The sequence below is a fragment of the Neodiprion fabricii genome, chromosome 1, assembly GCF_021155785.1.
Source record: "Neodiprion fabricii isolate iyNeoFabr1 chromosome 1, iyNeoFabr1.1, whole genome shotgun sequence".
Classification (NCBI taxonomy): domain Eukaryota; kingdom Metazoa; phylum Arthropoda; class Insecta; order Hymenoptera; family Diprionidae; genus Neodiprion; species Neodiprion fabricii.
Window position 1 is genome coordinate 36,106,983 of NC_060239.1, and position 23,106 is coordinate 36,130,088.

At 35.5% G+C, this 23,106-nt stretch overlaps 3 protein-coding genes across 9 annotated transcripts in view; 1 reads left to right on the forward strand and 2 right to left on the reverse strand.

The window, feature by feature from the left end:
- The window catches only part of LOC124181306 (zinc finger protein 423 homolog), a 78,353-nt gene extending 76,627 nt beyond the window's left edge, over positions 1-1,726 (reverse strand). The window contains exon 1 of the mRNA XM_046567740.1: positions 1,524-1,726. Coding sequence (XP_046423696.1) covers positions 1,524-1,563 — 40 coding nt within the window. The 5' untranslated portion in view covers positions 1,564-1,726. The remainder of the gene's footprint in view (positions 1-1,523) is intronic.
- Positions 1,727-2,704: 978 nt separating this feature from the next.
- On the forward strand, positions 2,705-8,612 carry LOC124175750 (F-box/LRR-repeat protein fbxl-1-like). Of its 3 annotated transcripts, XM_046556259.1 has the most exons (7): positions 2,709-2,919; positions 3,789-3,856; positions 5,308-5,586; positions 5,675-6,697; positions 6,827-7,234; positions 7,338-7,481; positions 7,579-8,612. In XM_046556259.1, the coding sequence occupies exons 3-7, from the start codon at positions 5,323-5,325 to the stop codon at positions 7,780-7,782; spliced, it is 2,043 nt and encodes a 680-aa protein (XP_046412215.1). In that variant the 5' UTR covers positions 2,709-2,919; positions 3,789-3,856; positions 5,308-5,322; the 3' UTR covers positions 7,783-8,612. The 3 variants fall into 3 exon arrangements, with proteins under 3 accessions (XP_046412201.1, XP_046412209.1, XP_046412215.1); XM_046556245.1 differs by lacking the exon at positions 3,789-3,856 and having other exon boundaries at positions 2,705-2,955; XM_046556253.1 differs by lacking the exon at positions 3,789-3,856 and having other exon boundaries at positions 2,705-2,919.
- Positions 8,613-9,007: 395 nt separating this feature from the next.
- On the reverse strand, positions 9,008-21,255 carry LOC124175769 (heat shock factor protein). 5 transcript variants are annotated; one of them, XM_046556281.1, is made up of 12 exons: positions 21,005-21,255; positions 19,263-19,371; positions 18,998-19,122; positions 18,433-18,783; positions 18,206-18,288; positions 17,945-18,133; positions 17,507-17,596; positions 15,319-15,804; positions 14,810-14,915; positions 14,562-14,661; positions 14,211-14,435; positions 9,008-10,614 (listed from the first exon to the last, which is right to left on the reverse strand). In XM_046556281.1, the coding sequence occupies exons 1-11, from the start codon at positions 21,107-21,109 to the stop codon at positions 14,224-14,226; spliced, it is 1,956 nt and encodes a 651-aa protein (XP_046412237.1). In that variant the 5' UTR covers positions 21,110-21,255; the 3' UTR covers positions 9,008-10,614; positions 14,211-14,223. The 5 variants fall into 5 exon arrangements, with proteins under 5 accessions (XP_046412237.1, XP_046412247.1, XP_046412227.1 ...); XM_046556291.1 differs by lacking the exon at positions 9,008-10,614 and having other exon boundaries at positions 13,064-14,435; positions 15,331-15,804; XM_046556271.1 differs by lacking the exon at positions 9,008-10,614 and having other exon boundaries at positions 13,064-14,435.
- Between the last annotated feature and the right edge of the window lie 1,851 nt (positions 21,256-23,106).

Below are 23,106 nucleotides of genomic sequence, written 5' to 3' on the forward strand. Positions count from 1 at the left end.
GAAACTCGACTAGGCAACGGTCTGTGATTTGAATCTATTAATATAGCTTTGGTTTCGACGCGCGGTTCATTACTGTATATCAATTATTAGATCCTGTACAGAGGTACGCACATACTAATACGATTGCGGCCACGAATCATACAAATTCGCATTGCATTCCCTATCTGACTACACGCTGTCATGGAAATTATGCGTAATTACTCGTATATGTAGATACGATACATTATTGATAGGTTTCTGTGCGTGGTTAGAGAATTTGCTCAAACATTTCTTTCAGTCTACAGTATTGTGCGACCAATCACAACTTCATCACCGTGCAAGGCGTGCGAGTTTAAAATAAAGGGACCGGACTGTATTTTTTCACTAATTCGTATCCTGCCTGCGATACGTCTCACGAATTTATTGTCCAATAATGGAATTGGCACTGTGGAATATTGATCATTGCTTTTGAAATATGTAAACGCATACTTGTTTGCGATAGCGATCAGGCTAGTCGATTTATCTGACCTTTGTTCGTGCCGCCATATAACTTTCAAGTCGTCGACTATCAAACGAAATTCTAACGATCTTTGTGCTAATTCTGAGAAAATGAAGAATCGATGTTGTCGCAGGTTTTCCTGGAACTTAATTTATCAAATTCAAACGATCTCTACGACAACTCTGAGAAAATGAAGAGTCGATGTTGTCGCGCGTTTTCCAGAAACTCAATTCATCATTGCGTGCAACTGCTGCACGGCCGTTCTGCAATTACGGAAATCGAGTACTGGAAGCAAAACATCGGTGAGCGCCATTATAGCATGGAGAAAAGTGCGGAATTGGATAGGATGTAGGATATGGGATAGGCGAGCTGGTGATTATAGAGGCCGGGAATTCCCCGAGGGGCGCCGCCTGAGTTCCTACGGGATTCCACCTAATTCCATCCTGGCTGACTAGTGAGTCGCGCACCAACACTGTGACGCCTTCGGTTCTCGAGTTCGCTCGCAAGACCGCGATATAACTATCCGTTCGGCAAACACGTATTACGGAAGGCACATAGGAATATATCGCAATCGCATTGTTAACCGTGAAGAAGTATGAGACGAGTCAGAAATGCCCCCTACCCCCGTACGAAACTGATCGAAACGGTAAATTCCTAAGGATACCAGAATATAAATTACGAGTTTAAAAAGATGGCATTGACTTCAGAATTAATCACTTTTAATCTGAAATTGATGATCTTCCGAAACTAAAGTTACAGTTGTAGTCGTAATGATTTCGCTTCATTTTACTGGAATTCATTAAACTGTAGGAAACAAAATATGGATGTAATTTTGCAATCAATTTGAATTACCGAGAGTGAATAACTTATTCGTGTTATTGTTGGATAACCCGAATCAATTCTTCGCAAAGAAATTTTCGTATACAAATGATCGAGAGGAAATCATCGTCGATTTCGAATGTTAATACGCGGTGGGTAAACTTCCACCAATTTCCAATCGATTAAAAAGTGATTTATAAGGGAAACTTGAAAAACTTTATCTTACTTTTGAGAGATCTCGGCTTGGCTTGTTTCCTCCTGGACATATCACAAGACGAATAGCCTTTCCGAAAGGAACGGACGACCAGGATGACGAGCAGCAAGCACCGGCTAATCAAAGATTTCGATGAAAGTGTCGAGCACCGTACAATCGGAAGCACTGCAAGCAGGTGAACACAAAAACCGGTAACGAGGGCACAACTCGGTCATTTCCAATAGACGGGGGTGGCAATCGTTCGGACACTTGGCGACCACGTGGCCGCCTCCCCCTCACCGCCCCCACTCGACACGAAAGCTCGACTCGCGCGTGCCACGGCCGCCCCCGACTTACTGCCGGACGAACCTGCAGCTGCTCTCCTCTCTCCGCTCTCCGCTCTCTCCGTCCCGCTCGAATCGAGAGACGCGCGACAAGTGAGCCTTGCAGGATACCAACGCCGTCGGCGCCTCGCGAGGGGGATGCACCCTGCAGAACCGCCCCCGCGCAGGCGTCCCACATCCGCCCGGAAGTAATCAAGATCAACCCGAACTTAATCGCTTCTTTCAACTTTTCCGTTATCTCCGATCCACCGAACGGACGATGCCTCAAGGGGTCGAAGGGCTTTTGGTCCGTTGGACGAAGACGATGCAGAGTCCGTTCCGGTCGAAATTACGTACACATTCGTACAGCGGAAACGTAAGGGTTTGGAAAAATATAAAGTTTTGTGCAAATTCTTACGGTTCCATGCCGCGTCTTGCATTCTCTGTCAGAGTCTATGCGAAATTTTTAACGGAACTTTAGTGAATCGCGCCACCCGCCTAACGGCAGGCAACCGGAAAGCCAACGCGCTAACTTCTTACGAGTTGTTTGTTGGGTTGCCTGTCGGTAGGCGCGTGGCGCAATTCATTTTCATCCAATTTCCGGATACAATCCAAGCATTTTTTTTTATCGCGCTTGCATCCAGCGATGTTAAATCTGTTGCGATGCAGTTCAAATATTCATCCGTCGAAAAGGGATAAAGATATTGAGCACGTGAAGAGTGATAATGATTTGGCCTCTGCTTACGAAGCGTGAGGTTATGTCAGTGAACTTTTATTTCAATTTCACACCGTTGATTCCCGCGTATACGGTTTGCACGCTAAAACCGGGGCGCCTATGCTACTGTGCACAGCCATGGCGAGTGACGTACCAAAGATACGAAGGCAGGAACGGAGTGCAACAGCCAGTGATCAGCTGACTGCCGCTGATCGTGAAACGCGGCGGAGCAGCGTATAGCCGTTTACTTCTCCGTGGCAGATTTTACGAAGAACCGAGTTTCCCATTTGCATCTCCAAGCGAAGTCAGCACGATGGCAGTAACCAGCGACGGTGTGCTCGAAATGACCAACTCGGGAAACGGTGCTGTAACGCCTCATCTACCGACCGAGGTAAGCTGGTGTCACTCAGAGAGAGCAGTCGTCTATGTAAACTATCGCACATTCCTGTCATACTTCGCGTTGGACCTCCACACCAATTGAATAATTTCAACCCTTAATGAACCTCGTGCACTTGTAATTTACAGCTGTTTTTGTCATCTTTCGGGTTACGGGAGCTGACGCATTTCTTTTCATCAACTGTCGTATACGTTGTTCAGTTGATAAAAATCAGATTCGATGCACGTGCTCGTAGGAAGATATTATCTTGGATCTGTCAATTTTTTTTTTTTTAACTATCTTCTGTCGTTAATCGCTGTTTCTAATCTGCCTGATGCACAATTTCTGTAAATATTTTTTTAACCGTAAATCGAAGCCCCGCTAATTGTCAACAACGAACTGTGTACGAGATATATGTATAACGCAGGTATACCGGAATCCAATAATAAGGCCATTAACATCTGAAAACGTCACGAGAATGGATATAATACGAACGTGTAAATTATTCCCAAACCTGTAAACAAAAATACGTGCACTCGTTCACAACACTCTTTCGACTTATAAGCCGCAGAGTTACTAATGTGCACAGAATTTCGTATATAGAATACAAAATGCGAAATACTGACAACCAACTACTGTATTTCCTCTGTCGAAATCCTTATTAATTGCAAAAATTTAAACCAACATAGCGAATCGTTTTTACAAATCATGTCCAATTTTAAGTTTGCAAAGACCGAAGGAAAAAAAAATATGGTACACATCGCCCCCTCCCCCCGAGGTGAGCCAGCTCTGAAATAAATCCGCGTGTTGTCGAACCTCATCGATATCGACTTATAATTTGAAATCGCAAATTTCTCCGAAATTGTAATAAAAGCGATTTTTAGATGCACGTGCGTGCGAAAAATCAAGACCAACCGGCAGAGAGCCGGATGAAGAATCTTTGTATTAAAATGTATGTAAATGACGCCTAGATTGCAATGTAAAATAATTCGACCGCGTGACAAATGACAACAGATAGGTATATATTATAATGACATTCGCAAAGCGTACCGTCCTTGAAGGTGAGACGGAGGTTTCATTGAACGACTCCTTTGTTCCGCATTTGCTTATTATATGCAATATATATGTATACATTTCAAATGTTATCTTATTAAAGCACATAATCTAGACAACCATAGTCCCGATTCATTTCACGAGTATCAATCACTGACAGATTTTGTATACATGTAGAAATTAATTGGCAACAGAGTTATTTCACTTCCTAAAATTTTTCCGTGAATCGAATATTGGACTAATTGCAGGTGCATTTTTCATATAATAACGCATCATGTTTATTCGGTTATTATCTTGCACGATATTTGTCACGGTCTTCAATTTTAATAGGCAAGTTGCCATTTCCTCGTTCCAAACTCCAGCAAAGAAGGACATTTGTGCAAGATACGTAAGAAAAGATGATTACGCTTCGGAAAAAAAGTGGCCGTAGGATTCAACTTTTTTGATTTTAACCAATACGTTGTTGTCAACTGTAAAATTATAAATTGCTTGCTAAGTAAAAAAACGATGCATCAGGCCATTTGATGTTTAATAAAACAAAGAAATTACACTTTTCATGTAAACGGTCAAAGAGTCACATACACACAAATAGCTTTAATTCAGTACCTTGAGTGGATACGGAAGATTCTGAATCTTCGGTTGCCTTGGAATAGTTCGCGTAGCTGCAGACGTTCCATTATTTCAGAGTATCTAAATAATCTACCTCGGAGACAGCTAATCGTTGATAATATAATATGTATACATGTGTGTATAGACATATTGTAATAGGTATACCAGATAATGAATTTACGACTTGAAAATCCTTTTGCTTATTGTCTGTCTAATCAAAACGTTACCAGATACAGAAATGTATCTAAGATTTGAAGCACCGTCGTTATCGAATTGTATCAAATAAATTCTAGACGATTGTATAAGTTTATTGATTGCGCAATTACCGTTTTCGCAATTGTACTATATTACAGGTCTTTCAACGAAGTCGCTAAAAATTATCTAGGTCACGACACAGTGACAGCATGAATTATCAGATTGCTGTGACCTTGAACGTCAAAGCTTGTCGGTACATTTGAAAATTTTTGAGAAATTTTAATTTCAGTGGTAAAAAGTACGTCAGATTCAAAATCTCAATATTTGTTGGTAGCGTAGTAACACATCTATCTACATTCAAATTTGCGCAGTTATTGTTTGAGTCAAATCAGTCATGTCACTTTTTTACTTGCTATTAGGCTACTTGGTAAATTTTCTTTCAAACGAAAAATGAACATCGCCTTTTTAGAGAACTTATATTTTATTAAAAGATTAATATCCAACTGGGAATTCCTGACGAAAAAATTCCATAACTTATTCTTTCAGGTATTGACACATATTATGTCGTATCTCTTTTGTGCGGACCGGAGTGCAGCAGGGCAGGTTTGCTCTCATTGGCGAGAAGCATCTCTTGACATGCGATTCGTTAATGAACAAGTTGTCAGTCTGACACGAGGCTCTGCGGCGGACAATTTGCACGTACTTATGAATATTCTCCGACACTCCACACGGCCATTCTACAACTTTATATTCAAAGATCTTGAGCTGAGGAAAATGGAATGGTTTTGGGAAAAGTTTGGACCGGACATGAGAAGCCTAATTCTGGTAACACGATTATACATTTTGCCCCGTCTTACTGTGACGGAAAAATAATAAACTGAGCAAACTTTGATTTAACATGATTGAAATTTAGGTGAACTGTGATTTGGGAGAAAAAATGCTTGTTGCGATTCTCAAGAGCTGCGACAACCTGCGAACTCTACACATCAATGCTTGCAGAGAGTGCCTGATGTCAGGACGCCTTTTGGACGATGAAAATGACGTTAAAGTTCTCTCAGAAAAGTTACTCAACTTGAAAGAATTGAGTCTAGCTTCTAACAGATACTTGAGTGACGCGTTATTTAATAGACTAGTAAACATTTGTCCAAACTTGATATCGCTAAGTTTAAGTGGTTGCCAGATATCCTTCCACTCCGGCTTGTATAAAAAGTTTTATCCCAGTAATAGCACAGTTTCGCACGTGTCAGAATCTGTCTTAACATTTTGTAACATTTTAATTTTTCTAAACCGCCAAGCGAAACACTTGAAATACCTTAGTTTCAGTTCTACATTGATAGACGGTACAGCTTTAGTCACTTTATGTACCATAAAAGACTTGAAACTAGAATCACTGAAACTACAGTGTTGTGACCAGTTAACAAACGTCGGTATTCGCTCCTTGACGGAACATCAGACATATTTGAAAGTTCTAGATGTAAGTTTTTGCACCAGAGTAACAGACGCCAGTTTAGTTTGCATTTGCAAAAATTTGGTAAACTTGGAAGCATTGAATATAAGAAGATGCAGAGCAGTTACGGACCATGGTGTCAAGCAAATACGACGCCTCAAACATCTCAAAGAGTTGGATATATCGGAATGTGAACAACTTACAAGCGAGTGTATTACGGATGGTCTATGTGCTGCTGAAGGGGAAGATAATGAAGAAAATGAAAATAACGAGAATCTCGTGGACTTTAATCATCTAGTGCCAAAAACACATGTTGCCAAGTCATTGCCCTCAGAACAGAGGAGGATAAATAACAATTTAGAAAAACTTTATGCTAACGCACTGAATTTAGATGAGAAATCAATCCTTAGTATCGCGACAAGCTGTCCCAAATTGATATTGCTAGATATTGGATATTGTTTCAATGCTATTACAGACAGTAGCATACAGGTAAAGCAAAGATAGAATTCAAACTTGTTTTCCTAATCATAAGGCAAGAGCAACAAGTCATTTTTTAACACGAAATGCTAAAAAAAAATCATAACTCAACTAAACTATCCATGATTTTCACATTTTCAGATGATATTTAAAGAGTTAGTGCTGTTAAGGTCGCTGACATTAAGTCGTTGCGACAAAGTGAGTGACCTGGGTTTAACTGGAATGGGAGCTGGAAATCGAGAAAATTTGGAGAAAACCTGGACTCAGAGTTATATAGAAGTTCCAGAACCTCAACTTAGGATACGCCTTGGCTCGAGAGTAGAGGAGGAAATCTGGCGTGATGCTAAGCGAAAACGTGAAGTTAAAAAAATGTGTGAAGATCTCTCAATGCTATTTGATAACGATGTATGTTCAGGATTTTCACTAGCTCGACTAAAAGGATTGAAAGAATTAGACTTGGCTGGGTGCAATAAAATCACAGATGTCAGTCTAAAGTATGCTTTCAACTTCCCGGAACTCAGATTATTAGATCTTAGCCTGTGCCAGCAAGTAAGACGATTGATGAATATTTTTCAAAAAATCATTCATACTGTTTATAAATTTTTGCAATTGCTGAACGAGTTTTTGTGCTGGACATTTAATTTTTCTGTAGATAACACACGAAGGATTGGATTTTTTGACCAGGAATAACCAAGCTCTGGAGGAATTGCATTTGTCCCAATGTCATAATGTGACGGATATGGGAATTGCATATATTGCCAGAAGACTGCATCGTTTGAAAAGTCTATATTTACAGGTACAAAGACTCAAATTTGTATATAAGTAAAAAATATTATTTCGCGAAGACATTACACAATTATCACCAATTCACTTGTTCATCTGTTTTAAAACAGGGATGTTCCCAGCTGACTGATCACAGCTTGGATTCAATAAAGATTCACTGCACTGCGTTACAGTTCTTAGATGTTAAGGCTTGTCGCGGAATGTCAATCGCTGGCATAGAGAGTTTAATTCACTTAAACATCGATTATTCAAGAGAATCAGAAGACCTTATGCAATGTAAAAAACCACCACCTGCCCCGCCTATGCGTAGATAACAATTGTATAGACCAAATCTAAGGCTGACAGATGGAAGTTAAAAGGTGTTGGTGAACTTCTATTAAGTTTTTAGACGGTTTTTTTTTTTTAATCGCTACAGGCTTTAAGAGGAAACATTGAAAGAAATAAATTAAACCGAAAATTCAACAGCCATGAGTCAAATTCGAGATTGTATACTTCAGAATGAACGTATATTTCAATAAGAATGTTCAAAAATTTCCCTCTATCTTCTTGTACAGCTATTCAAATTAAAATAATAATGAGTATTATTTATTAATTAAATCTTAGTTAGCTATTATTATACATGATAAATTTTTTATAGTCACATTGCAAAAAGTAGTCACAGCAGTTTTAAAACTTCGAGCGTTACGAACGTATTTTGAAGTTTGCTAAATGTAAAATCCTTAGTAACTGCAGCATCTTATACGTATGTACCAGATTTATAGTGTAGTGAAATTTTTTTTTTGTTCTGCTATAGGATGATATCACGTTCTGTTACATAATAATAATTTCGTTGTTATATTAAAAACTTATTGTACATGCAAGTTTTTGGCTAAGTGTTTTTACTGGTTCTCGAAATACAGGTAGGATGGGTTTTGTAGTGAATAACGGTACCAACGTCATCCAAGATATAGTTCAGTTTCAAAGCTTCAACGCCATACGCAGTTAAAATAGTATGAGTTTATTTTTACTGTACATTAACGAAGAATACAAATTTTCGTGGATACTTACATACCCAATTTTTACTTCGAACTGCGTTTTGTATAAATATGAAAATATTGTAACATAATAGTTAAAATTAAGTGAGAATAAAATACAAACATCTGAATTTCCGTTCGAATTTCGTTACGCAAGTTTTACCCAAAACAGTAGATATTGCTAAAATCTTTAACATTGTACAAAATGATATATTACAGACGTATTAAAATATAGCTGAAATTCCCTTGTAAAATAGTAAAAGACTCCGTAAGTCAAAGATTCAACAGCGTGTGACAATACGAAAACGACTTTCGCAAGATCGTAAGACTCTATTTTACATTAATTTATAGAGATTTTTATGAAATATCTTTCTTAGAAAATTAGCCAATGTTTAAGCAATTTCGAGTTAATATTTCCAATATGAAATTTGAAAACGTTGTTACAACCGTTTTATAACATGACCGCGAAACTACAAAATATGTACAAAATTACAATCACTATAGCCCAAAGACATCTCCTTTTTTGCATTTGAATAACATTTCAACAAGTAATAACATTTATAAATTTTACACCTGCGGTTGGACGCTTGCAAAACAAATTCATTCAAATGTTTTTGTTAATGAAGAATAAATAGTAATTGTCATTATCAAGTACCGACAAAATTTCGTTGGAAAATTTTTTTGTTTCTTCATTTGGTATTACCGATCATTTCTTTAGACGTAAGCAACCAAAACTTTTGTTAAATTATGCAATAAAAATAAATATCATAGTTCGCACGATCGGCAAAGTTTGAATTTCCATGTTAAAAATAATTTCTTTTTCCAATTAAATACAATAACGAGAATGATTTTGTTTTGTGTAAATATTTAAAGCAAGTAATTATGACATTTTTTTCACATTTCCAACAAAGAAGCATGCTCTAAAATGTCTGCATGTATGTGTGTAATGAATAAACGAAATCATTTTAACTCAAAATGTACGTAAGTGTGGAATTATTTGAAACCGTTACTGTCTATTTAGAAAAATAATGCTAGATTGTACAATACTTAATTGTATATCTAATATGCATTTCAGTGAATACAAACCTCGCATCACCTAATAATCTTATTGCTTGTGAGGTATGAGTCAGTGCAAAGCAAGTTTGATATGAACTATTTTATCAGCTTAATGTATTTTAGTAGAACACAAGAAAATCTCGGAAGTCTAGATGAATAAGCGAGAAAACTCATTGTTAATTACACGATACGTAATTATTAAAATCTACGTAGCATAGAAAGAATGGAAGATCCTGCTTATGATATATTATTGAAGCTGAGATTTGAAACATGATTCAACTTGTTTCTAATTTATTTCAACACGGCGTTATTTCCTTTCTTTTTGTTTTTTTTTTTTTGTTAGTCAATTACGTAAAACCGATGAAAACACAATCAGCCTATGCTCATAATGATTATAGAATACGTCATTAATTGCTACAAATGAAATTAGTCAAGTATATTCCAACTTAAAAACTAACATCCAATATGCTACTTGTCGATGATTTCCCAGACCAAGTGTATGATTTTTTTTTTACAGAAATTGATAAATTGATTAGAAATAAAGGGGGGAAAAAGATATTCCTATCTGCTGTCTGACGAAACATACTCGCATTATTGTTAGCATAAACTTGTGATCGACTCGTTGATTTAGGATACGTAAATGTTGTGTTACTCGTAAAAGTAAATTATTTTCAAGCAATTTGGTTCAACAAAAGTATAGGTATACTAGCCAGAAACCCGTAATGCGAGTGCAGAAATATTTTTTAGTGTCATGTATAGAAACCTTCGAACTCTGACCGAATGTCTCACATATTCAACCCCGTGCTTCTAAGCGTTTATTCTAGATACAAATTTACATTCAATACTTCGCTATTTTCGCCTCCTTTTGATTAATAAACATGCTTAAGTTACCAATTAATTGATAGAGATAATAAATTTTGCATTATTATTATTATTGTTGTTGTTGTTATTATTGTTGTTGTTGTTTTTTTCTGTCGTTGTTGTTATTATTATTATTATTATTATATTTTAATAACAAAATCAATTGGTAATTTAATGAATTACCCAATTACGATACCCTTAGTCTTTCCTCCAATTCTAAAATAGAAAGAGAAGAAATTATAGTTTTCATCGTCTTAAGAATAAAGTATATAGCATACAGACTACGTTAAACTATAAAAAAAAAAAAATGTATCAATTCACTAATCTCTGCTATTAACTAGACCATGAAAACATTCGATCTGCAAGCTGATGGATGTAAAAGAAATTCCGAATTGTCAACATTCAATCTGGTCCGAATTTTCTGATGGGACACTGACAAAAACGGCACATTTTCCATTACCTGCTAGAGGCGTTTTCAAGCAATGCATACCGTACAGAGTACCCGCCATACGGTAACAGTATATTATAATATAAGAAACAAGAAACGAAACAAAAAGATACACCTAAATTCTACTTTAATCGGAAGATATTCAGTCTTTTATTTTATTTCGCACCATTCACTTTACAATATACATAAAAGCTTCAACAACAATTTTAGTCATAATTTGATTCGCTAATTTCGATAGCTTGAGACCATATGACCTTTGAATACTTCACGCGACAGTTTACATCTATAGTGCGAGAGGTGCTAAGGTTTTAAATAAAAGCCAAAGTCTAAAAGTCGTACTTGCTGTAAACCGTTGAAAACATTCATAGAAATTATAATTCGAAAATCAAATTTTCACTCAATCAAAATTATCCTTCTATACAACATTCATTTAAATTGAACTTTGAAAACTCTAAAGTCAAAAGCTCTTTGACTGTACATGAAAAATAACAAAAATCTGCGGATACTTCCCATCCAAATCTTTCCCATTGTCAATAATCAAATTTAAAGTTTGGCTTCATTCACAAGCTGTTAAAAAAAAAAAAAATAAAATGCATTTCCAGAGATTTTTGTTTGGCAATAGTTACAAAGCACTTTCAAAATTTATTAATTTAAATAAATAATCAATCTGTTCCAGATTCTATATTATTTATTTTTAGAAAGTCAGTCTGAATGAATTAAAATATTGATAATCGCTGATGCTTTTTGATCCGATAAATTACTATCTTCAAAAATAAAATCACGGTTTTATAAGATTGTTTAATGTGTTCAAGAAAAAGGCTAATAAACACTTCTAACAACCATATTTGGGAGAGGTACAATATACAACAATCTGATAAAATTCGTAACAATCCCGGGTACATAGTTCGCATTGTGTTGAAAAAATTTTGCAAAACAAAATTACATTGGATCGGTCGAGAATTCTATCATCGAAGGACCTGTGTTAAGGGGTTAGGTGGGTTTCAAAATTTCAAAAAATCGAATTTTTTTTTTTTTTGCTTATCTTATAATTGAATATGTTGAGAATATTCCTTTAAAATTTCAAAACGATCCGAGTCATATTCTAAGAGATATAGCCTTTGGATGTTTCACCCATCAGGCTATAACCAAGCGTGACGCAGTTATATGGAGGCAGATATATCGAGGTAGCTGCTTAGCTATTGTTCGTTTATTTTTGTGATGCGAATACTAGGCTTAGGACTTGCCGGATGTAAAAAATTCTGTGGTTTGATGGATATAAGTTCCTCATTCTTGAATGCATCAACGTACAATTTTTATGTTGATAAAATACATGAGTGCGTTATAACTGTTGCCGAATCAATTTTGTTGTCTGCTGCAAATCAAGAAAAAAAATTAACGTGTGATGAAAATAATGTTGAAGATACGACAGATGTTACCGTGTTAGCTGATGGCACGTGGAAAAAACATGGGTTTGCATCATTATACGGTGTAAGTACGATTATTTACATGTTATTTGAATGTAAATCTTCAATCGCGTTTTTCTCGAAACTACATTTTTGAAATCGGTAGTCACGATTTCTCGGAAACTTATGAACCGATCTCGTTCAAATTTTGCACACTTCTTCAAAATAACATTATCTCGTACTTGAACGAAGGAATTTTTTTTTTTTCTATTCCAAGTAATTTTTCAAGGCCATGAAGGGTGCAAATTTTACTCAAAATAAGGGTTTTTTGTTTTCAACGCCGCCAAAAATGTAATTTTTGTTTTTTTTTTTTTTCCTTCGTCCAAGTACGAGTTTTAAACATCTACTAACAGAAAATTTTTGGTTTTTGCATTTCAGATGAATCTGTCATGAGTTATCCTGACTACGCCGAGAGAACTTTTTTTTGAGGGGTCATAGCAGACGACGTGTCCACGCCTTAATTTTCAATATTTTTCAATGAAAATTTCACAAACTATTTATAAAATATGTATCTTTTATGTGTTAAATTGATAGAATGAAATATTCTGTTGATTAAGTAAAAAAAAATTCATAAAAATGTACCTATTTTGAGCTTTTGAAACCCACCTAACCCCTTAATCTAACAGTCAACGACCATTACTTTGTGCCGATTAATTATATCATAACAAAACCTTGAGCCTTGTAACTGGACATTTTCAATCAAAACGTTTAAGTAATAATGAACTTAAATTTACCCATCAAAGTTGAACTCATAATCTTTTGTAACAGTTTTAATTAAATTGATACATGATTTCTACATTGGAAATGTATAAGAATACTGTACAAGTATCCTTCAAGTGTTTAGTATCAAAATTAAATTTAAGAAACTGATACAAAGTGAGCCAACTTATCGATTATCAGAAATATTGAAGAACAGATGGAACTTATTAATCTATCGGTGGTATGTCATTTTTTCTTCAACTGGTTGCCAGTATTTTTTAGACAATCAATCGTGTCACACGTTAACACAACAATTTTCAGACTTATCCAAGCTTGCATTGTTTGAATGAATTCTATTGGCAACTATGAGATTATTAAGAAATATATATATCAATATATTATATGGTAAAACATATAGTCACCTATAAAATCTAAAGTCAGTTTTAATTATAAGTAACAGTTTGGACCAAATGCAATGATATTTTTGCTTTTTTGCTTTTAGTGCATAAAATTATCACTATAAATGTTTTGCTTCATCAGCCTCTGATTATATAGGTATTTTAGGGAATATTTACAGAAAATACCTTTTTCAAATACCACATTCAATCAAGAGACTTGACTAATCACCGTTATTCTTTAATATAGCCAATCTTTACAGTTCCTTTAATTTTCTGAATGTATTGCGACTGAACAGTACCTGCAGTTGTGGAAAAAAAATACATAAATAAAAACTATCAGTATGCAAAAAAATAATCATTCAATGAAACTGATGAATGTTTTCCGTCAACTCTATTTCTATATTTTGAAAATAATGAAATTATCGACGTAACTCTACATTTATCGTAACTATGCAATGTATTTGTCAATTGTTTCTCATTTTACTGTGCTTCTTTTATAATCAATACTATAGTATAGAGAGATTACATAATGCCAAGGAAAGTGAGACTTCATTTTGAAACTCAAACGTGATCTATTAAAAGGGATTGCAGTCTATTAAGAATTGTCAAGAAATTTGACAGCCACGATAGAAATTCATTGCATCCTAAAAACGTGAATATAATAACATAGTTATACATATTCATGTATATAGATACTTAAATAAAACAATTTCGATTAACTTTTTAATTATTTGTTCAATCGCACATCAATCAGACAATGTCGAGCGTTTATTAAAGAACTTGACTGTAAATCTATGTGCTCACCGCAGAAGAAGACTTAAGAGGATTCTAGGTTGTCGTTAACAGCATTCAACGACTCTAAAAGTGATGCCTTACTGTCTTCAAAGTCGTAAGAATCTTGATAATTGTTTGTCGAATTATTCAGTGGGGATGATAGCGAAGAGGTTGCTCCCAAAAATATATCATTATCAAAATCAAGGAAATTTTGAGGAGGATTGTATGTCATGAGTTCTCCGCCTCCGTTAAGCTCTGAAATATTAATTAGAACGAATTTTTCAATATCAACCAGGTAAGCGACAATAAAAGGTCAATTATCTTTAGAACAGAAAAAAAATCTTAGTACAACTTTCTAATATTCTGGAGCTATCAGCATACCCATATCATCTCCTTCTCTTTCTCTATGCATCTGCGCATGTGGGTCAAGTTCTGGATTCATTGGGATCCCAAACGACATCGGATCATCGGCACCAAATAACTAGAAAGAATTAGAAAAAATAACAAAAAATGTAAGTGATTATGAGTCGAAGTTGAATGCAGACAATTAAGTATCAGATGTAGGGTTTCTCATTTAAAAAATGACTCAAGTATCGATAGATCAAATACAACTGATTTCTTATACATACTCCCAATAGAGCATTGGCGTCAATGCTGTAACCCTCGCCTCGCAGCAATTCTCTCAAGTTATCCAACTCAGACTGCACAGTTTCCACATGGTTGTCCACTTCCTCTCTGAAGACAATTTTTTATTGTGAAAAACAAAAACCAAATATACACAGTTCTTAAAAATCGACTCAGTTTTTAAAAAACATAAATGTAGTATACAAACGTATGCTAAGAAAAAATATTAATAATAGCAATATTGTTACTATGACTAAATCTTTTTAAATTTGTAATACATGTAAATATGAATTGTATTTATGGTTTGCTTAATCAATTGACTTGTCCGGAATAATCTAATGATATGTAAAAATTGTCAATTGAAATAAATATTACCGTAATTTTTAAAGAATTTAGAAAAGAGAAGATGTAAAGAGAGATCAATTCATTGTAAACAACCCACACTCAGGAATTGGGATCAAAATTATAATCCCTATAACGTTGTTTGAACACCTTGGGGCTGATTTGAACTTACGTAGGTCCTAACCTAATTGGATCATTTAAACAACTCAATGATAAATCGCTAGACGCTGCGCTACTTCCTTCTCCGTTGTTATTTGTGATGACTTCTCGATTCTTGATCCAGTTGTCATCTTCATTACCAGTGGATCTTTCCTGACTCGGTAAATCTTTGTAAGCTTCATCATCACTAACATCTTCGTTATCGTTCTCAATTGTATCAGGAATCAGCAGTATCTCGTCCAGTTTCTGTAATTTTTCTGTAGGTGATACATTATCCACGATTCGGTCATCTTCTGCACTGCCAGCGCTGTCGATATCCAAGTCAATATCAAAATCGGTTGAGGACTTCATATTTGCAGCCATTGCGGCTAGTTTAGAACTCCGAACTACAGCCAATGGAACGGGTTTCATGTTCCTCTTAATTTCGACTGGTAAAGTTTTCTCAGGCGGAGGACTACTGGAAGTCGTCGCAGGCACATCAAGATACAGCGTTTCTTCCCTAAAAACCGAGACAGCCTCGCTTGATAGCTGGTCTTGATTTTTATATTGATCTCGATTTACTTAGCTTAATACTCTCTCTTTCTCTCTCTCTCACTCTCTCACTCTGTCACTCTCTCACTCTCTCACTCACTCTCTCTCTCTCTGTCTCTCTGTTTTTTTCTATCCATACTCTCAGACATGCAAATTTTATGCTGGTAGCCAGAGATGACAGCCAAAAATGTTAATATAAAACAAAGACATCAAAATAAAATTATATAATCGGGCAATAAATATTTTATCGAAAGGTTTGAAGCCCTAATACATTTACAGAATTATGGGCATAAAACCAAACTGCATCACCTTGTTTCAAATAAGTTCAGCACATTTACCTGCTAACTGAGGCTTCAACTCGGCCTTAGGCACGACTACCAATACGAATATTAACACTGTTGAAGGCAGAAATGTGCAGAATTAGTAACTATGTCAATAAGGAATCATAAATTTAATAGAAAAATTTATGTATCGTACATATAATGTAGCAGTGCCTAAGGAAAGAAAGAATAAATAAGAAACGAGATTAAAGTTAGTAACGTCAACGTAATATAAGACAAAAAGAAAATCACTATCTTGCAACTTTAGAATGAATTAAGTATGTTTTACTTCATTATGTTTCACTAAATTTCATTCAACTTTCAAGTTGCGAAATAAGGTTTTTTCTAATAATGATTCATTAAGTTAAGTTGACGAACTGTGACTTGATAATAAAAACGGTTTTCATTCACACAAATTGTCTACGTTTGCGCCATCGTTACTCCCCGATTTAGCATGCTGGATTAAATATATTTTGAAGACATAGATTTGCGCGTTTGAAAGTTCAATTTGCACAATTACAAGGCTTTAGGAATCTACCTTACATAGTAGTTATAGTTACGAATTTATTAATCATTGGTAATGCTTTGATTTGGAATGTATAACAACTAAAAATGTACTAAATAGTGTGTATTGTTTAAATCAAAGTTTATAAGAAGACAATATTAAGCCATCCACTCAAGTTTCATCGAAAAGAAATGATCAAGAATTTTTCAAAGTTACAGAATAATCGATTAGCTTAATTTCTTTCAATGTTTCAAGAATTGTTACATGAAAATCAAAACTGTGTCATAGTTTCGAATATTCTTGAAATTCTTTAACTTTGCCAGAAATTCCAGGTCGGACAATCGATCTTTTTTTTCAGATTGTTGTCTTATAAAAATCCACGACGAATTGCCGAATGTATTAAAATTTCCTAAGCTCAATCTAAGACATGATATTCATGAGTCTGCCATCCATTCCGTTCGTGTTTTACAAATCCACCAACATTTACTTGTTTACGATAATATCCAGCATACTACCAGCCTGGCATGTTAAGTAACCATAGATCTCGTCTGTTTTGAAATTGAATAACGCAGCATAACTTGAGATTTCTAAGTATTTGGTTCAAAAAATATCATCTCGCAAAAATTCCATGCAAAATAAGATGAAATTTATATTTTTTCCAATGTAACTGTATGAAAATCGAAAAAAAGCCTTATCGAAAATTTCGGATTGGAAATGTTTAATTGAATTTTCATTTCTTCTGCGCAAGAAAAAGAAACAGGAAAAGAAAGACAGAACGATATTTGCAAGCATGACAAATCTCGGACACCAACACCAAATTCAATCACAGGAGAAATATGAATAACCTGGTATTTTCGCCCTGTTCCAGCGGCGGAATCAGAATTTTGACGGGCACCTTGTTTTTCCTCCTGGCAGCGTTCAAAACGCAGTCATTTCTTATACATAATAATATCCACAAATCACGAATTGCAATAAACAATATATACCTTCAATTGATTAAATAAAAACAACAAATTCCTTGCCAAAAATTGATTAGACTTATGCAAGGAATGGTAATAGATTTATTAATGCATTAGTATTTCACAGAACAATAATTCAGTCGACAATCATCACATTCGAATCAGAATTTCATGAACACCGTTTGAAGCATTACTTCAACAGCCTCCAAAAGAAAAAGGTATTGCAATATTGTTGAATGAAACCCTCATGCCCAATGAAAATTGAATTAATGCATAGATGTATGATATTGAAATTTGTTAAAAACAAATTACTATCACACTTACGGCTTCTTCCCTTTACTGCCGCGATTCTTTTTGCAACCAACATCTTGTTGATCGCTGTTCAAATGCACATCTTCCGTTCTGTGGATGGGACTGGGGGACGTAGTGAACTGTATATTGTCTTCATTTGGAGAAGATGCGCCACGGGGGTCGGGACTTTGGACTGAAGGGCTGGCGCCATGCTCTAAAATTCTGTAATTAAACAAGTATTAGTAATCAGAAACATATCCTTGGCAGCACAATCAATTTAAAACGGCGACATACTCTGCAACAATATATTCTGGCTCTAACTCTTGTTCGGTTGGATCTAGCTCGTGTATAACTGGACCTGTAGGCGATGTGTTGACCTAGAAGAGAAAATGTTATTTGACGAAAAAGTTTCGGAAGCCACTTAGAAACTTGATTCTAGCTTTTCCCAGACACTACTTGTCCCAGCTGTTAAGGTAAGTATCGTAAGTTATGGATTCAAATCTTTCATCGGATCATCCTACCTTAACATTTGACATTTTGCTTTGTTTGGCTCTCTGACGATTGGGATCATCGATCATCAGAGGATATCGCCTTTTGACGGAAAGACCTCCTGCTCCTCCGTTCCTCGATGGTTGAACAAGTGTGACCAAGAAGTGGATCAGTTTGTTGACAATCTGTTGCTGCTTGATGTGCTTCTGCCTGAGCATTGCCAGCTCTCTCCACAGAGCTTCATTCTCTCGTTTCATCGTGCCCAACCTAGAGTCGAGGTGTTCCTGTCGACCACGCATGCTTCTTACTTCCGTCAACATTTTGTTCATAAGTTCTGGTTTTATTATGGGTTGCGCCGTATCTTGACTTTTGCTGGACGCTATCTGCAATTATCAGGTTCCAAAATTTGCAATGACTTAGCGGCTAGTGTACGATGTTAAAGGTTTGATATTTTCAATAGAATTTGAGTGTAACAGATTTCTCAAGATATCGCCCAAGAATTGAACATGTACTTGTTAGATTAAAAACAGTGACATGACTTTAGATCAACAATGAAAACTTTTGAAAAATGAATATGGAAAAAAACAAAACTATTACTTTTCGTTTGATATGCTCCAAGAGGCAAGGATGTCCTTTACAGAAATACTGATGTGCAAATTCCATTTCATCCTTGTCACACTTCAACCCTCCTAATTCAACGGATACTTTCTTGTGAAATCCATCTGTAAAAGTGCGCAAGCAACGTAGTGTTGAATTTAAAAATTTTTACATCATCGAATACCGTTTATTTCGAAAAAAATGTCACTTTCAGAGAAGTTTAAATTCTGTTTGAAATGTTTATTCACTAATAATAAATACGTACACATGTTAAGCTGCCGGACAAAACTTGCCATGTTGTTATGCTTGTAATAATGCGGCAGTAACTCTCGAGCAAACTGTGCCTGGTTGCGGATAAAAAAACTTGTTCCACTCTGTAATCACGCCAAAAGAGAATAAATTGATTGACATTTTTATGTTGTTGAAGTTCGGTGTCGAACTGGAGCAATTTCACACAGGACTTGTAGTATTATAAATTTCAAAGCTTATTTGTGATAAAATGGCATGCAACTTTTGGAATCAGCAAGATCGTCTCATCAATATCAATAAGATTCTAAAATGTAAAATGGACTGCGCATACGATTCGAACACAATGAGAAATTTTGTTTTTGTTTCTTCAAATGAATCAAAATTTAACTTGAATTACTATTTCATGGAAAAAGTAATTTACAGTAACATAATTCACTTTCACCAGTCCAGACCATGCATAAATTTTACATAAGCAATGCGAAGTCAGGTCCAGAAGGCTTTGATCTGACGTACAAGTGCTTTTTCCTGTAGCGACTTTGTGAGTAACTTTCCTTACAAATACTGATAAAAGGAATGTAATTTGCTTCCCTAATGAAATTTTGACGAAACTTTTGGTAAGCTGAATTACACGATATGACTCATTGATATAAAAAGGTATGTCCATAAACTTTTTCTATTGATCAAACTTATGCATGTGTAAATTGAAAGACACTGAAATGTATTGATTGTATCTGCAGAAGTTACATAAGTCATTTATTCTTTCTTATATTCTTTACGAGCTATGCTATTGGTGCAATCGTCACATAACATGTATTTTTTGCAATAATTACCTAACGAACGATTATGGAAGAAAATATGTGCAAAATATTGGTGGTAAAAATTATTTTGGGCCTGTATGTGTGTCAGTCAATGCAATAATGAACAGATTTCAAAAAATAATCATCAATCTAATTTATATAACCGGTGATACCAGGTGAGAAATTTCCAATACTTTAGAATCGAAGTCCGTATTCACTCCAGATTCTAAAATGCAAGACGAGATTCAAAGCTGAAGTTAAAGTGAAATGAACCAAAATATTCTATTCGGCACAAAGTTGTTGTAATTGTGTGTGCTTTGATTTTGTCAAGAAATAAAACCTGTCTGCATGGAAGAGCAAATATTGACGTATGTACCTATTCCAAACATCATGGTTAAATGACAACAGGTTTGAAATTGGGCAAGAATTCACTAAAGTTTTGATTTCACTTTTTAAATTTTTTCTTCTCTTTTTCTTCTTCACTTCTTTTTTGTCCGTGAAATTAACATGCTAAACATGAGTTCCAATTTCGCAATGAGATACTGTTAAAAGGCTTTGGAATATAGAAAAAAATGGAATAATTTCATTCTGCGCAAAATGCAGGAATGTATGTCAATAGGCGTAAATTAAAAATGTTGCATCATTTTGTCTAAACACGATTATAGACTCTTATATGGTCAATGAGGCGGATCATTCAAAAATTTCCATAATCAAATTCTGTACCAACTTGTCGGTGTGCGTGTGTATGTACGTACGATAAGTTGGTTCTCATCATTGATGGAAGAGCGTACATTCGGAAACGTCAGATGCCGCCAAATTGTACGCAGTAACGAAGATCATGCTATTGCTGATGATATGTTATAAAACTTCGCGTACAACATAACTGAAGATTCGTAGTGTGTGATCAAAGTTTCCGATAATTCTATACCTGGACGGATAATTAGGAATATGAAAAACTTACGGGTGCCCAGCAAATAAGGTCGTCGGTTTCTGGATCCTCGACAAGTTTCCATAACTTGCCTAGAAACGCTGGAACGCTGGCACCAAGTTCCGTAATCGTGTGCATATTTCGTCTTATATTAAAACCTCGATAAACGCGAACTGCTACTGTAACTCTGAAGATTCTTGCAAGACAGTCCCAATTCACGATTCACAATAATGGCCGATGATGTTATTCTGCTACAGCCTACGGCCATGGAACACGAATCGCGAGAGGATAGGCGAAAACAAAATGGATGTCTCATAAGCGCGGCGTTTATTTAAAATTGAATCATTCTCTTGCGCACGCCGACCGAATGCCGACTGTGAATTTTATCATCTTACGATACTTGCGTGGAATTATTTTTAAATAATATAACTTACGGCGATACAAGGGTCACCGTAATGATATTTGTCATGATCATTGAAACTCTGATGTCTGAAGCAAATAATTATTCAAAAGGTTCGCGGATTTTTACTTTAACTTAATATTTAATGTTATAACTGAGCGAAGTTTTATTATTCATTATTACGCTAGACGTGCAGAAGGTTGTATGATTGTTTTATTCATAAATTTTTTACAGCCTCAATTTCAATGTATACAACGCTGATATATTATAATCATTCTATCAATTCTTACATCACATACAGCTGATTCAGCCTGCTGATCCTCTTTCCGTTACGTAAAACGGGTTGCCTTCGCTAAGGCGCAAGTCCGAAAATTATTCTCTACCAAAATCTTGCAAACTTGCGCTCTTCTTTCATTTTTTTTCCAACGTGCTTTGAGTCTGTTCAACATTTTTCTACAGTTCACTTTATCGTTCACTTTATCCAAATTTTACTCATCGTAGAAAAATACAAAGAAGTCATAAGGCTTTGCTGACAAAATGTAGAGCCTATACTAAAATAATGAATATACACTAAATTTTATCAAGATCACTTTCTACGAACATATTGTCTCTCCAATTTTTTTCTCAATATTTTCACCTCACAGACTTAATTTTACTGATATTGATAAATTTGCAAAGAAAAATGTCGCCAAGTTCAAACCTGCGTGGGTATTATCGTACATACACTGCCTAATGGCACCATTGAGAAAAACATATCGTCACAGTGAAGTGGATTATTCTTAACAGAGTTCAGTGAAATTCCTTTGACGGAAAGACTGTAGAGTTCGCACGGCGAGAAATAGTCATATTGCTAAGGTTAAACAGCCACAACCACATCTATAACCCGCGAACAGTTATTCGGTAATATGCGGGTACCGTGAATAAAATTTTAGAGCCTGCAAGCCCACACGCTCGCCCAGCATCATCCGAACCCGTCGAAGAGCCCGAGAAATATAAACGTCGCGTCGTTAATGACCGCCCGTCCTTCCTGATTTCCAGCCGATTTTCAACGGGCTTGCGCGCTCAAATGGGCCTTATATCCACAATCATTCGACAGCCCTGATCACCCCCCATGTTGTATACACCTACCTACCTGTATTACGCGTTTCATGTAAATACACGAGTGGACGAATACGGTCAAAGGAAATTCTATAAAGCTATGACGACTCGGGAGAATTTTTCTTCCCAATTTGGCCACGGCAATGTTGGCTTTACAAAGACTAAGACATTTCTCATCAAACCATGCACTGAATCGGTACATTATGATTATATACTTAAAAGAATTTGTAAATAATTAAATAATTTTCAGCGCAAAACGATGAAAACTTGGTAATGTTAAAGATAGTAATTTGTAACGCAATCTCAACCGATAATTACGGCGGATCTCTCTTTGTACCGTAACTTACCGACACGCAATTATGAGGGCTTTATATGTTCAAACCACAGCTTTAAGATCTATATCGATCTAGATACAGATACCATCTCTGACTTTAATTCTTAACTTTGCATTTTCAATTTCAACCCGATTTCAAGTATAACCAACGTGATTCCATTAGCGAATCAGATTAGTTAATAACACCATTGTGAAACCAAACCTTGAAAATCGATTGAAATAACCTATTATATTTAATAAATGTGTATTTAAATTAAAATGTTATGTAATAGGAATTATTTCAATGACGCATAGTGATAATTA